This window comes from Nesoenas mayeri, assembly GCF_963082525.1.
Source record: "Nesoenas mayeri genome assembly, chromosome: 8".
In the NCBI taxonomy this organism is placed as follows: domain Eukaryota; kingdom Metazoa; phylum Chordata; class Aves; order Columbiformes; family Columbidae; genus Nesoenas; species Nesoenas mayeri.
Genome location: NC_137554.1, coordinates 15,916,948 through 15,933,213, shown reverse-complemented (window position 1 = coordinate 15,933,213; position 16,266 = coordinate 15,916,948). Strand labels below are relative to the sequence as shown.

General features: G+C 38.6%; 1 protein-coding gene across 2 annotated transcripts in view; it reads right to left on the bottom strand.

Moving 5' to 3' along the window:
- The window catches only part of NTNG1 (netrin G1), a gene marked incomplete at both ends in the record, with an annotated part of 146,851 nt that overhangs the window by 52,682 nt on the left and 77,903 nt on the right, over positions 1–16,266 (bottom strand). For both annotated transcript variants that reach the window (XM_080348839.1, XM_080348840.1), the window contains one exon: positions 4,213–4,385. In XM_080348839.1, coding sequence (XP_080204965.1) covers positions 4,213–4,385 — 173 coding nt within the window. The remainder of the gene's footprint in view (positions 1–4,212; positions 4,386–16,266) is intronic.

Sequence of the window (16,266 nt, the reverse complement as noted above, 5' to 3'; positions counted from 1 at the left end):
AGTAAACAACAGAGTACTTGGTGTCTTTCACAAGTAAAGCACAAAAAAATTGTTTTGGGTTCTTCTGAAAAACTCATCTTGACTTAAAATGAGAAGGATAAAGAAAACAGCTTTAGATCAAGATTTAGGCTATGACTGGAATATAATCTAGAATGGTCTTGTATTTCATAGGCTGGAGGTTGAAAAGGTGTAATAAAGTCTTATTGGCCACAAAAAAATGGCAGAAGCAGAACAGTGGAAACAAGAGAAGTTCCAGTTTGGAAAGATTTGGAAATGGACATTATGCTACCTGTTGAATCGGAGCAAATTTCCTAAATTCAGAGTATCTTCATCTCAAGAAAAAGGATCTTTTTATTTTGTGGGAAAAAAAAGTTACTGTGTGTTTCATTTATACAACTATTTTTAGCTGTATCTTATGTAAGCACACTTACGTAAAAAAAAAAAAAAATCAAATCTATTTAAAATTGTAAATATTTTGGTCTTAGATGGAAAAGATAGACTCTGAAAACTGGATGAAGGAAGAGAATCAAAGGGGCACTATATTACTGGATTATACAAAGTGGCCCCAGGGAATTAAAACAATCTATCACGGGAAGTTTAGGGTCAAACCAGATAAGTTAATTCTATCAACATGTTTCAGCAACTATTTACAGAATTCACACCTGACGAGGGGGAGTGTAATGCTGGGCCTGCATTGTTGACCACATGATGGAAACGGTGACATAAATGCAACAAGGTAAATGAAATTACATCGGCTGTGCAGAGAGTTCACACGATAATGCAAAATTTAATGTGCCGCAACATATGTGGCATTAAATCAGGTAGTGAAAAAAGAAATTAGACTTATGCATACCATAAATGGTTGCTGCTTGTAGCAAGTAATCAGACAACCCACTGGAAGAGAAGCTGATTTAGTTCTGAGTACCACATAGGATCCGATTCAAGTAGTTATCAGAGAAACACTTCTGGATTGAAAGTCAACATACTTGTTGAGAAGAAAAAGGATTAAAAAAACCGCCACTGCAGTAATATTTAACTTTCAGAGAGAGAGCAGATAAAAATGAGGAAGCTAGTTAAACAAATAATGAAAAGAACAGCTAAAAAGATGTAATGCAACAGCATGGCAGTAAGCCAGAGATAAAGTGTATGCGAAACTCAGAACAATCGTATGTGACTCATCAATTAAAAAAAAAATTAAAAAATCAATGATCTTATAAACAAACAAAAAAATTTGACACCCAATCCAAAAAAACAGAATGAAAATGATTTTGGGAAGACACCCTTCCAAAGTGCAAGTCATCTCAGTGGAGAAAGATAGAGAAAAATAAAAAAGGTATAAAATCTGTCAAGTTAAATATAAACCACAGTATTTTGAGAACTTACTACATACATAAAAGTTAATAAATTTTTTTTTCTTTAATAACCACACTAGAAGCAGGAGGACTCCTAGACAGGTGATTGGGTAGATAGACAATCAAAGTATGAAAGTATTGAATGCTAAATGAATTGTTTTCACTGATGTTTACAACAAGGAAATTTAGAGAGATTCTCCCAATCCGAGGAAGTTTCTCAATGTTTGTCATCATCTGAAGGTGTAGATGTAAATAATGTAAATCATTTCAAACAATAAGAATTGCCATAAGGTGATGTTCACCCAAGAAGTGCTTAAAGGAGGTCAAATATGACATTTCTGAAATAACTACTGTAACATATAACCTGTCACTTATGTCAGCCTTGATGCCAGAATAACTGTTTTAACTGAGGCACAGTCTTTAAAAAGGACTCAAGGGCCGACCTTGTAACAACAAAATATAAAGCAGACACATCTTTTGTGCCATTGTAAAAGATACATATTTTTCCCATGTCCAGAACATCATGTGTAGTTTTAGCCTCATCAGATAAAAAAATGACATCACAGAATTAGAAGAGAGCAAGGAATCACAGATGACCAGAGATGTGGTGTGTTTTTTTATATGATAAGATTAAATAGATTAAGATTTGTCATTTAGAAAATAGGTTGGAGGAGTGGACACGTCGAGTCTATGTAACGATAAATAGTACAACGGATGTAAATTCAGATGCGTTATTTTCTGCTTCTTCCTGTCTGAGAAGGTACAGGCTTAACCATAGAAAAACATTTAAAGGAAACAAAAGAAAATACGTTTCACTCATTATGTCATAAAAATGTGAAATGTATTGCCATAAGATGTCACTGAGATCAAGTATGGAAGCCTGGTCTCTCTCTCCACTCAGCAGCTAGCAACCCCTGCGGGTATGATGGAGGGTGCAGCTCAGAAAGCCAGTTTATTGCTGGCAACTGGGACAGAAAAGAAGAAATCCTTCATACTGTTTCCTGTTTGCCAGAAATTCCTGCTGCTGATCACTGCTGAAGTCAGGATTTGAGGGTAAGTGGAGCATTTGTCAGCTCAAACAAGGTTATATTTTGATGATGCTATCATAATAATAGTAAAAATAATAATTAAAACCGTAAAATACTGCCTGTTACTTGCAAAATATTTTGATTTTTTGATGGAACTGCATATCTGATGGAATTCAGTAATGCTGAAATTTGTTTTAACAAGCTTCAGGCATCCTTTTGGTGGGTGCTAATTCCACTGTTCCATCTGGTGTGTGCTTAGTGGATTGGAAATAAAGTAACTGGCGTAACAAGCTGCATTTAGAAAGATACCTGTTTTCATGTTCAGAGGCATCTTGTCACTAGTTTAGATGATTGCTGGGGTAGCAATTGCATTATATATGTGTGTGTGTGTAATTCTGTGATATTTATTTATATACACACATACATATGTATGTATATGTGAGTATGTGTGCATATGTGTGTATATATATAATATATATAAATCAAACCAATCTGGTAAAGCTCACGATTTTTTCCAAACTTTGAAGTATTAATTATGTGAGCCACACTCACTTTTTATAACGTGAAAAAATGAATACTCTTACAAAATGTTTTTTCCCTGCTTTTTGGAAGTTCATTCTTTTTCTGCTCAGTAAGAATTTTATCATAACTTCATGCCCCCACACTTCACGGTTCGTTACTTGGTCTATTACTCTCTCATTTAAGTTGATAAGGTCCCACTTCCTATGATATTTATTTTTGAGGTTTGATTCTTCACAGCTGCTGCTTTGAAGTCTTAGATAACATTCTGAGCATTGCACATTGCTCCTGGTTTTAAACTTTTCATTCAACGGCAGTACATAGCTCTGTTTCTCCAAAATATCTTTTCAGTAAATTGTTATAATCTATTATTCTAAAATGACTGTTTTGCTTTTAATCAGGGCAAAACTGTGGACTCTTTTCTTAAAAGAACCTAGTAATTTCTATCAAAGGGTTTGGTGATTTATCCTCATCTTCTTCAATCCTTTTTTCAAAGGAATTTAAGTCTGTTACTCAGTTCAGGAGGATTCTGAATCACTGTGTATTTCATACACGCATGAAAGGCAGAACTGATGCTCATTCTTGTCTTAGTGCCCTTTCTTTCAGCACCATGTTCTTTTTGACCCAGTCCTGTCCGGGATCAGGAAATGCAACTGTCAATAACTTCCTTTCAATATTATGGAAGTGTGCTGGAATAGTATGTGTGTTGTTGACTGACTATTAGCTGAAAACAAGTAGATATAAAAACTCAGCTTTTCCCCTTCAACACATGCAGTAATCTAAAAGAGTGCATGTGAATCTGGACTGCAGGTCAACATCAGGTAAAAACTTCCTTTATCAACCATTTGATCTTTAGTTATTAATTGGAAAAATGGAGAGAAAATGAGCAAGGACCTCAGCACGCACGTTGAGCTGAGCTTGTTTTGAATCTCTAGACAATAAGGCTGTATGAATGGAGAGCTGAGGGCACCATGGCCGGAGCAGTACTGCTGATACTCCCACTTGTTTCTCTGTGTGCTGTTTTTATGTGAGGGGTCATAATTTTTTCATTCCTTAGTCCTTTCTGTACAGTGTCCAGGGATTTGTCTATACAAACACACAGGTCTCATCATGCAAGTTATTTACAACCATGTGAGAACACACATGATGTATACTTACAATTAACACTTAGAATTGGACACCTTGTCAATGCAATTATATGCATTGGTTCATAAATAAATGACAAACTTTTGCCAGCATTAATCTTCCTTCAGAGTCATGATAAGGTGCAGAATTCTAACAATGAAATATCCTTATTATACAGTACTACTTACAGATATTAGCAGTGCCTTTAGGTATAGGCAGATAAGAACCAGGGCTCCATGGTCGGCCCTGGTAATTCTTCTTGCATTTTCCACAGTCTGGGCCAGTTGTATTATGCTCACATTCACAAAGTAGTCTTTTGTTTTCTTCTTTACAGCCAGTAGCATGAAGGTTGCACTTACACCTATTTTTAAAAGGCAGAAACAAAAAAAAAAAGTGGCATATTATTTAGAGGTGAGTTTTAGTTCAGATTAAGTCTTAGTAAAGCATATCCTATGGCAACCACTCTATTTCTGTGTGTTGTGCCCATATTATTGTTTCAGCATGCTTTACAAGACATCACTCAAATAGCATGTTGTAATATCTTCAGCTCATGCAGGTCTAAAAGCAATAATTTCACCAAGAGTCCAAGGTGCTGAATCTTTTCTTTTTTTCACTAACGCAGCTCCACTGAGATCAACTAAATTATTCATAATTTTCACTACAGACAGGTCTATAATCTTGCAAAAATTCAATAGTTGCTCACTACTCCTAGGAACAAAACCAAATCCTCTGCTTATGTCCTTAGAGAATCTGGCCCAAACTAAGATCCAAATTAGGCCCTGGGAGTCTGAGAAAACAGACTTCAATTAAATATCTTTTGCAATGCCACACTTCAGTAGAAGGCAAGCTCACTATAATGGTGTTTCGCCATCCTTGTTCAGCTAGCACTCTTTTGCTCAGAAAAGCTTTTTTTTTGCCTGCTTTAATTTTATATAGTTGTGGTAGGCTGGAGATCAGAGGAATTTTTCTTGGCATTTTTAGTTTTACTTAGGAAAGAACACCTGATGGAACCTTGTGAGATAATCATCAGATAAACCAAATTCTGCATCTGATCTTAGAACAATTGTATTTTCCTTATTTTCCCCTCTTCCCCTGAAACTAGGACACTTGCAGAATGGGAAGCTAGTTTCATAAACAGTAAGGTATTGTCACCTTTTCCATCCCTTTCCAATGCATGTCAAAACTGGCTAAAATCTGTTTCTGTTTGGGTCTGGAGAGAAAACTAGTGTTTAATGACGCTGTCTGTTTGTTTTCCTAACGATTGTACATCTAGTAATTTAAAGGGTTCTCATGTGGGTATTTGTCACCTGTTCCATACAGTGACCAATAATTAGAGCAAAACAACACATGGAATGGCCAAGTGCAAATTAACAGCTGTCAAGCTGACTTCCATTTGGAGGGAATATGACCTGAAGCAACTGGCCACATACATACATATCCCTAGGGTAAAACAATCTTGCAGTTGTCATAAGTGGCTGCTGGAGAATATCTACAAGAATCTGTAAGGCAGTAGATGGTGGAGCATTCTCCTCAATGCTAGAAATGAGGCAGATTACACTGCTGTTACTTGACTGATGCTCATTCTAAAGAAAAGTATGTTCAGCACCTTTCAAATTGAAATTACCAAAATGTATTGAATATGCTAGACAAAAGAAAGTGTGATTTATTTCATTTCCAAAATATTGATGTTTAAAGACAACATCAGTTGTAAAGTACGTTTTCAATGACGAGCCACTGCAGAATGAAAGATGCCTGTTTGGGTGTCAGTGGATAAGATATGCCTATTCCTATAGAGACTGAAGATTTTGGTAAGTGACACTGCTATTAAGAAAAGTAACAACTGGCTTTACTGTACACAGGAATATGAAAATGGAAGACTTCCAAACAGGAGAGACAAACAATAATGACAAGACCAGAAAATAGAGTCAGAGGAGAAAGAAGCAGGAGAATCTGTGGAGTCACGAGAATCAGTGAGACAGAGGAACCAACGGGATTTCTTTCAGGGTGAGATTTCTGTTTTATTGGAGGGACTCGTCGGTGTCAGAGGCAGCCAGTTGGTCTGGGCAGGAAGAAAATGGCAGCTGGTTCTAACGAAAAGCTGGAGGTCCAGGGGCTCTGAAAAGGTGCTGCAGATTGGTGGGGAAACATAAATGCAAGAACACCTGCTAATTGGTGTAAATGTGCACAGCTCTTTTAATAAGCACTCTTCCTCAGGTTTTTTTGCATGGTTAAAAGTCTTGGGTGGACTCTGGCCTTCTCCATCTCCCTCTGCTTCTATCCAGTCCTGCCCCATGCCTCTTCATATATATATTTATATGTATGAATGCATATACGCATACACAAACAATTCCCATAAATTCTCATGCATATTGATTTCCTTTTATTTCCCACATTCCCTAACTCCACTGTGATCCACCTCTTCACATGTTGCCTCCTCCTTTTCCTTATTTCCGAGGCACAAGAGCATGGCCAGCACAGAAGAGCTCCGCTGCCTGTTCTGCTGCCCAGTTTGTTAATTTTTTAGGGCAAGATTGCTGCAGAAGAAACGCTTCTCAGCCCAGAGTGGTGGCATCGTGCCATGGCAGCTGTTCTGTGGTCCGCACAGCAGGGCCTACGCTGTATGGTGATTGGCAGGGTTTCCGCATCTTCTCCAATTTCAGCCACCAAGCATCACCAGACAAAGGGAAACTACAGATTTTGGAGGTCTATGTTTGTGACAAATACGGGCAAGTTTTCAGAAAAACAGCAAAATGCATTTTTTGGTGGAAGTATTTGGGGACTTTCTGTCAAATTTAAAAGCCTATTAACTGAGATTTAACACAATCAACCCTCATATGGGCATTCAGAAGAAACACATAAAACAGAATGTAGGGATATCTCAGCCTTCTGAAATGTGGGAATTGCTTAAATGGCTCTTCCTGCCCTAAACCAGTAGAATAATCACAGACTCATTCAGTCCCTGCAAATTAACTTATTTAGATGCTTTATACATATTTGTGAAAGCCTCCCCAGCAGAATCTTCTAGAATGCTGCATCCTACCTTAAAAGAGAATTCCAAATAATACCATGTTTAAGAGAAAAGAGAGCAAACTTTCTACTTGCTCCAATTAAATAAGAAAACAACAAAGAATTCCCCCAACCCCACCGTACAAAACAAACAAACAATCCAAAATGACAACAAAAAACCCCACAGCAATGAAGAGAGAGATGTAGCCATCTAGGAGTATGATTTAAAGTGAATGAGAGTAAACAACAAATATGATCACTGAAGAATATAAAGGACTGATCTAAAACATTTGTGGGCAGAGGATAGGGCCAAAACCTAACATTAACCAAGTAGTAAAAGAAGAGCCAGTAACGCTACATAATCCTAAAAACCTTCAGAATAATTCAAATTTAGCTGTGTATACAATTTCCAAGCAGAAGAAAGTAATGAACAAATGTGATCACTGTGGTTTTCTACAAGACTAGCTACAGACCAAAGATCAAGGTTAAAAAAATTCATTTCTATTAAAAACATCAAATGTAGAGTTAATGAGAGCTACTTAAACCAGGCAAAAAGACAAATGTTTAAAAAACCCCAACAAACCCAAACTGTAAAAGGTCAGACAATGTGGAGCAAAAAACATTACCTTTGCCACCTTAGTGTGCAGGCAACGTAAAAGTTAGGTTTAGTTTATGATCATTAAAATTATACAAGTACAAAAAAATCTGTAGATTAATGAAATCTAGAGAGATTAAATTATTGTTCTTGTTCTTGTCAGTGTCAGTAACTACACAAAGGGAGTAAAAGACCAGTAGGATAAGAAGAAAAAAGACATTCAGGGGACTGAACCACAGAGACTGATTCTTCGCTTTCTTGCACCAATTTTTGCTGAGGTCACTTCACAGATCTCAGAGAGGTTAATCGTGATTTCCACAGCAAATCAAGGACGTAGCTGAATACTGAATGAGTGAAAAATTCAGGCAGTGCTAAAACTGAAAGAGAACAAAAAGCATCTGTAGAAAGCAAACTGAACATGAGGTAGAGGGTACCGTGTCTGGGGGAAAACAAGCCAATATCAAATTCTGTGCTGCATGTGGAGAGACATTTTTGCTGAAACAGGGAAATAAAATTTTGTATACTTCTGTTTTTTCAGGAAGGCTGCACTAGGAATTGGGCAATCTGTCCCAGGGACCTCATCAGAGTGTGGGTATGGACAATCTCAGAGACTTCTGCAAAGAAGAGAGATGCCTGTTGTGCTTGAGAGACAGACTTCTCTGGATGGATGAATGAAAAAGGTAAATGTGTGTAGCGGAGCTGAGAGATAACTCGAGTACAATAAAAAGGTACTTCTACTGGTGGGATAAGCAGTAAGAAAAACTGAAATATTTAAGGTTACAGAAAGAAGACTACTTAGGTGAAAGTATCATCCAGATGGACTAGAAGAGAACTATGCTTGTGAGATATATTGGACCGTGAGCAGTGTGAAAAGAAAGCAGCAGAGCCTGGACATTTAGGCATTTCAGATAACTGTGAATCAGCTGGGCGCCACTGATCCAGTGCAACTGACTTGGCTTTCTATCAAATCACTGTCAGGATGCGGAAATCAGTTTCCTATGGAAGACTGCAGAAATTCAGAGTTCTTCAGCTGTCTCAATATTTTTTTAAGGAAGGCTACCATTCTTTTCTGCTTCAGAGGTAAGGAAATATTTTGTTATCTTATATGAATACCCATTATAATAAACTATTACTGAAAATCCTTGGTATCGTTTGTAATGTCTTTAATCACTTACTTTGAAAGGTTGTTCCTAGCTGTTACTGGTTTAAATCTGAGACAGTAAAAAAAAAAGGCTTAATTAGATTTACATACAAAACACATTTAACACAAAATTTTGCATCGCCCTTGTAGATGTTTCCATTAGAAGAATGAGGTCACTATGGCTGCATAAGAATGGAGAAGTTCTGAAAACCGAAAGAACTGCTTCCACATCCAGTGTGCTAAATTCCAGATGACAATATTTCATGCCTATACAGTTTCTTGAAATACAAAGAAAAGTCAAAGTGCTTTATAATATATTATGTATACATGCCCAGAAATGGGTAGCAGTGGGTGGGTAGCAGCTGCTTGGCATGTCAAGTGGGTTTGCATGTGTACTGGGAAGGGATGATTGAGGGGGCTGTAAAAAGCAGAGCAGGTTTGAGAATACAGGTTAAGGTACGGCAAATGTAAGAGGATGTATGCTGCAGCCTTTGCACTGCACTGGCAAACAGCCTAAGGGCAAAATCCTGCATAAGGATGAAATAAATGTTATGGCCAAAGTGCAGTTCTGAGATCCAGTATATGCTCACCATAAATGGCATTGCTGATGTCTAATGCCTTGTACATCTTTACAAGGAATATCTGAAGTCCGTGATTAGAAATATCAGCAACTCCATAGGCAATTAGGTTATGTATGGGGAGATACAGGCCTTGGAACAGCTTTCTACCTGAAGGGAACAGCTGTTTGCCTGTTATATCTGGGGACAGTTTTCCAGATCTTTTTTTGTTGATCATTGTGGGAACAGCTCTGTCAGTGCTGAGCTTGTGGAGGTGAACATCACGTCCTCACAACACTCATCTGCGATTTGAAACATCCCGATGTTCCCACAGCTCAGCTGATATCTGTCTTTCCAGTTCAACCTGAGAGGAGTCTTCCTAAGCACCCTGGTTACAGCACATGCAAGTACACATTTCCATCCAACGTGCAAATTCAATTTTGAATCGCTGGAGATTGATATTGCTGTCCAATGCTATAAACTCTAATTGTGTGGGAGAACAAATTTGTTTTTCTGACCACTCATCTTTGACAGAGTCATTATTTTGTCATAAAGCAACTGAAATGATATTTTTGGCAGTTAGATAAGGGGTGGGAAGCACTCTGGTGTGTTGAAGGAGCAGTGCTGTTGTAGTGGGAGCAGGAGCCCCAGGCATGGTGCATTCCTCACGGACTATTTACATACAGAAAATTGACATTAAAATGATGTAAATATCGCAAAGGTAATTGCTAGTAGTGTCCTCGTGCTTCTGCATGTGAGTGCCAACCAACAGACTGGGGGTCACATGAGGGGATAATTTATGTTGAAGAGATCATTCATGAGAAAGAAAGACAAGAGAAGCTCTTTGATATATTTTTAACGACTAGCCATATGTTCCTCCCTTAGATACATCTTTGGATCATTCTAGGTCATCACCAAAGTTTAGAAAATCAACTTAAAACCAACTTGTAACCCCTCTGCACAGACTCTTCACTTTTACATGCCACAAGTCCAGTCTCTGCTCCCAGGTGAGTAAAGCCTGAACTTGCAGAGGAGTTGGGACATTTGCTCTTCACACTACTGCCCACACAACATGGTGCACACACAAAGTAAAATACCACCCTGTGCAGTTTTAATTAGGCATTTTAAATCACTGTTAGCAATGTTAGGAGCCTTAGTCAGCACCCCAGTGCTAGCAACTACCTCCAGCACCTTGTCACAAATGTCCTAAAGGACTTGGCCGTGCTTAGCATGACATCAATCGTGTTAAGGCTGTCATCTACATTCTGCCTCTTCAGCTTACTAATGACCTTGAGGCAGCTGCACCAGTGAGATTTAGTTTTGTAATGTAATGTAGACAAAGATGAAAATTCCACATTGTAAATACATTTTAAGTGACACCCCAGCCATGAAGGAGGAAAATATGTCAGCTGAGAAAGCAGGTTTGTTTTTTTTTGTTTTTTTTTACACTTTATGAGACAAATTCATCAGATTGAGAAACTGTGCACAGGTAAATGACAAAACTCTTGTACCACTGAGTGTACAAGGTAAACATCATGGACATACTTAGATAAGTCTGGTTTTCCTTTAAATCTCTCTAACAAGTGGAACATCTTTTCACAGAGGCTCACAGCCTCAGAAACATCACGTCTACTGGATATTATTGCTCATTATATCATAGTATTTTTCCATGTCATGTCAAAAAAAAAGGTATGCTGGTTCTTACTATAATTTCCAAAGCTTAATGGATATCTACACAGCCTTACTATTGAAGCAGATTTGTAGGGATGAAAACAAGTATAAAGGACACTATTGTGAAGAAATAAAATGATTGTTGGCCAATTTGTTTCTGTGAGGATGGAACAGGCAGTGAGAACACACACATAAAAGAGGTAACAAGATAATTACTGCAATCTGGGCTATCGGTGCTCACTACAGAGAATTCTGAAGAAGTTCTGAGCTAAAAGGGTGAAAAAAACTACAGACATTGGCAATCAGAAAATGGCCTGGGTTGCTGGCTGCAAGTAGGTCTGCCGAACAAATGTTCCAGCTAACACAAAGCAGAATAGTAAATTCTGGTTTTCATTCAGCATGTTTTGAGCAATATGAATATCTCAGGCCCATGTTGCTGTACAGAATCCAAGCCCAAAAAGGGTACTACATCTTTTTCTGGAAATTATGTATAAGACCCCTGTGGTCTTCTGGTAAAATGTAGCCACGGTAGTGAGAGTAATGAGATGGGAGCCCTTTCATTTGTTTATTTCTGGAAACACATTTGGTCACCAGTCTTTTTCCATGTCCCTTTTCCTGAATTTATCTAATACATCATAATCTCCCACTGAAAAAAAAGATTCCTTTGTGGAATGGGGCTACAACAATAATAAAGGATAAAAAAATTCAATAATAACAAATATAACTTTGTATAGGTAGATATATTATTCTTTCATTTGCAAAGCAAGGACTAATGTTGGATCAGGTTTTTAAGCTTCTTAAATCTGTAAGTAGCTTTGTGGCTAGAAAAGAAGTTTAACCTGTGCTCAGTAATCCTGCTGCACCTTAGTACCTTAAAATCTAGAGATTTACAGAAGCCTCTTCAACTTTATTCTTTACTGTTTAGTTTTTGCTGCTAAATTTGGGAGGAAATTGAATTAGATTCCCACAGGCAGTATGGAAAATTGGGGAAAATAGCTTCTCATCTTCCTCAGCTGAATATAATATATCTAGTGGGGAACAGCAAAACCCAGGCACAGAGAGGATGTTTGCTTTGCTTTCTCAGTGGCCTACTTCCAAGCAGTGTGGAGAGCCTGAAATGAAAAAACAAAATCCAGAAGGGCAGCATAATTCCCTTTCCCACAGGAACGAGGACTTTCCAAGACTCACAGAAAGTGTGCAGGTCATGGAATTGACCACTGTTTGCACTAAGCCAGCCCAAAAATAAGAGCACTAAAGCACTAAATTGAATTATTAACATTTTGATAAGACTTATTGTGTTCACACACTAGTACACATTTCTATATATTCTGATTATTTAAATGGGGACTACTGTGAAGTAAAATGCTGCTCAATACGAACAAGAACTACAGGATCATTACTGATTGATTTGTATCTCAGCCTGTATCTGATTCCTACATTGCCTGATGGACGGATTCCTTTTGAGGCCTGACATTAGTGGGGCAGGTCCTTTTGGCTTCACTGCTCCTTTCCCCCACCCCTTTCAGAGAGATGGCCACAAGCAACCTGATCTTGCCCAATGAACAGTAAATGTTTCTGAAATGCAGTAGTTTACTAGATGACCTCCTTCCAAACAAAGAGAGGCAACTGAAAATATTTACAGGCTATATCAGCACCACTCAGAACTTAAACACAGAAAGGAAGAGGCAGTGACCTATTGAAGCTCTTATAAACACCTTCGTATTTAAGCATTTGAAACTATTCTGATTTCTTGGCTAGATATAAAATGTTACAGACCTCAGCCTCTTAGGTCAAAAGTCTAAAAATAACCCAGCGATGCTTATACCTAGTAGAATAGAAAAGCTAATTCTGAGTCCGAGTTATTTCAGTTTACCACATTAAAAAAAACAAAAACAAACTATCCTTAATATTAAATACTTAGATACACCCAGCCGAGTGGAATGGCCAAACGCTTTTTCTAATTTCCATTCCACATTCTCTAAGTGTTAAAGCCAAAATAAATCTGCCTGGAAATATAGTTGCTGTTATCTGCTATAGAGAACTGACTTCCATCTCCTTCCCAAATACTCATTTTTGCTTTTTCCTCAGAGATATTAGTTTTCACGGAAATGTGTCAATAAAAAGAGTGGCTACAAAATCTGCTAGAGCTTGCCAGCAGCATGTTCTGCAAATAATTTCACCCATGAACACAGTTTGCCGTATTCTTAGCTGATGTAAATCCAGTAGAATCAATGAAATTATGTTAGTTCACACTGTTTGAAATGTGCCCTAATATGTTTCCAGTTTTCATTCATTATCCTAGGTGCAGTGGCTGTACTTTAAGATAATGGCAGATAATATTTTTATAATTTTAAATGGCAGGCCCAAGATCTTGATAAAGCATTGGATGGAAAGTTGGTATCAGTGGAGGATAGGGAGCCCAGGTGCCATGTGCTTTTAGGGACATGACTGCTGAGAAGGTAGGATGCTGGTATTTTACATTGTTCACATGTGTCTGTTTTGCTCTAATCTTTAACCTCAGAAATAGGAAACTATTATTAACTACCCGAAGGATGCCGAAACCGGGGACTATGGCAATCACATCTCTCCCAGAGAGAAAGGAAAATCTCTTGCTAAGGTGAAGATGAACAATGATGGTTACTTTCAGTGCTACCAACTGATTGTTTAACAGTAGTGATTGTTTTGGTAGGTTCATGTAAGAGTCCATCTCTTGCATACACTGATGGGATGGGAGAGTGGGAAGCCTGTGTGTTGCAGAGGTACTGCACAGTGTAGGTGTTCTGAGCTGTCATGGTGTATCATACATGTTTTAATTGACTTGTCATGGTCTGTCTGACGGTGCAAAAAAATAAGGGAGTATGCTGGCTGAGGCTGGCTACTGCTTATTGCCATCAGGATATTAAAGAAGCTAAGTATTTAAATTTTTTTTTGCTTCTGTCCAACCTTTTGCTTAGCCAGCCTTAGTTTGCCATCCATCCGTTGGGCAGCAAGTCAATATACACCAACAGATACCCTAGACCCACGTTCTGTTTTAATCACTATGATACCATCCGGCAGAATTTAATTACTGTATCACAGTGGCTGTAAAAGTCTGTACCACAACCTGCTAGATTGTTGTTGTGGTTTAACCTGGTAGGCAGCTAAACACCACACAGCTCTTTGCTCACTTCCCACCCCAGTGGGTTGGAGGAGAGAACTGGAAAAGAAGCAAACCTTGTAGGTTAAGATGAAAACATTTTAATAGGACAGGAAGGGAAATAATACTACTAATAAAATATTTAAAACAAGTGATGCACAATGCAATTGCTCACAACCCATTGACTATACCTAGGCAGTTCCTGAGCAGTGGTTGCTACCCTCCAGCCAACTCCCCAGGTTTATATACTGAGCATAATGTCATATAGTATGAAATGTCCCTTCGGCCAGTCTGGGTCAGCTGTGCCCTCTCCCAGCTTCTTGTGCACTGCCAGCCTCCTTGCTGAAAAAATCCTTGATTTGGTATAAACGTTGCTTAGAAACAATTAAAACATTAGTGTATTATCAACATTATTCTCATACTAAATCCAAACCACTGCACTATACCAGCTATTAGGACAAAAATTAGCTCTATCCCAGCTGCAACCAGGGCAACTATTAAGAATGTGACTCACAAGCCTCAGATGAAAGCTGCAGCAATATATCACTGCAAAGTTTCATAGCTTACAAACTTAAGAACAGAAGTTAAAAAGTCTTTAGGAGTCACTATTTCTTCTCTTTTCTCCTGATACAGATCTGAGCACTAGATTTGAAAGTCCTGGCATTGTGTTAATGTACATCACCACTTTTAAGTTTATTCAGAGACCAATTTTTCTGGATTTAATTTAATTAATACCAGTCTTACATCTGCTTAGCAGCAATCCCAAGAAAACTGCTCTAAGATGCTCTAAGAAGTGATTACACCAAACTTCCTGTCTTTATTTGTAAGTAGCATTTCACAGTATCAGCTGCCAGCTGGCACCCTGAATTATTTTTCCCAGCACAACACTGAAAAGGAACAATTTATTGTGTGGGAGGTCTAAAACTGTGGTCATTAAATTACCATCCAAGTGGACATGCTTCCAATACCATTCAAAAACGTTACTTACCTCTCTGCAATGGGAAAACTTTTATTCTCACATGTGGCAATAGCCCAACTGAGCTGTTACAAATTTGTGTCCATGACGAATGTTGGACAGACCTGGCTGAAGCAGAAATATCTTTACTTTAAGCTTACAGAAGGACTCAGGATGTAGCACCTATTGTGTCACAGTAGGGAATAAAGTATTTTCCTGAGCCATTGTCAGTGGAGCAGCATTTCTGCTACATGAGAAAAGGGCAAGGTTACTTTCATACTGATTTCAATAACTTTTTGAGGACTATAATAGAGAAAAGCAGCATAAAAATATCCATCGTGCATGCAGAATTCGACACCAGGGAAACCAGTTCTGTGAAGCAGTACATCTGCTGCTCTTTTCAAAAGATTTTAAAGCATTTCTGTTTAAGAGACCTCCTATGGACTCATTTATATGCTTGAATGTGCCCTTAGTAGTTACTGCTGCAGGGACGCTATATATGGCAGAGGGAGGTATGGGCTGTAATGGGTGGCCTCTGGGGAAGAGAAAATATGCCGTGTGCTGCTCTGAGCAATACTCCCTGGAGGAGCAGTCATCGTCAGCCTTAACTCAGCACAGGAGCACGTCATGGTCCTGGCTGGGTGTCCTTTTGCACCCAGCGAGGACAGGCCCCCCGGTCAGCTGCAGCATCTGTTGGGGCAGGGTCCCTGCCTGTGGGCACAGAAGAGGTGCAGAATAGCCCACACCACATACATCTACTCTTGGACAAGAGTTTTCACTTGAAAAAGTGAGATGTGATAACTTTAATCCATCAAACAGCTCAGTCCTGTTCCTACTGCAGTCAGTAACAGGAAAGGCCTTTCTGTGGGTCCTGTTATCAGGATTTAGTGAGGGACCTTCTCCCCTCCTCATTCTCTGATAGCTATCTGCTGTGACCAGCTTTGGTTTTAAGCCCTGTTGTCAAGTTTATGTCTGTAGGTGAGAGGATTTTATACATCAAGCAAAGCCCTGAGGAGACTTCCACCTCCCTTCAAAAAAAATACAGAGGCCAGGGAAAGATTTGTTTCCAAGAAGAAAATGAGTAATAATTCAGAGAAGAAAAAAAGCGAATTAGAACCGTTTGCTCATGGTGGCTCGTGCGCAGCACCTGGCCGGGCAGGTTCCTGCAGCCACGTGGGACA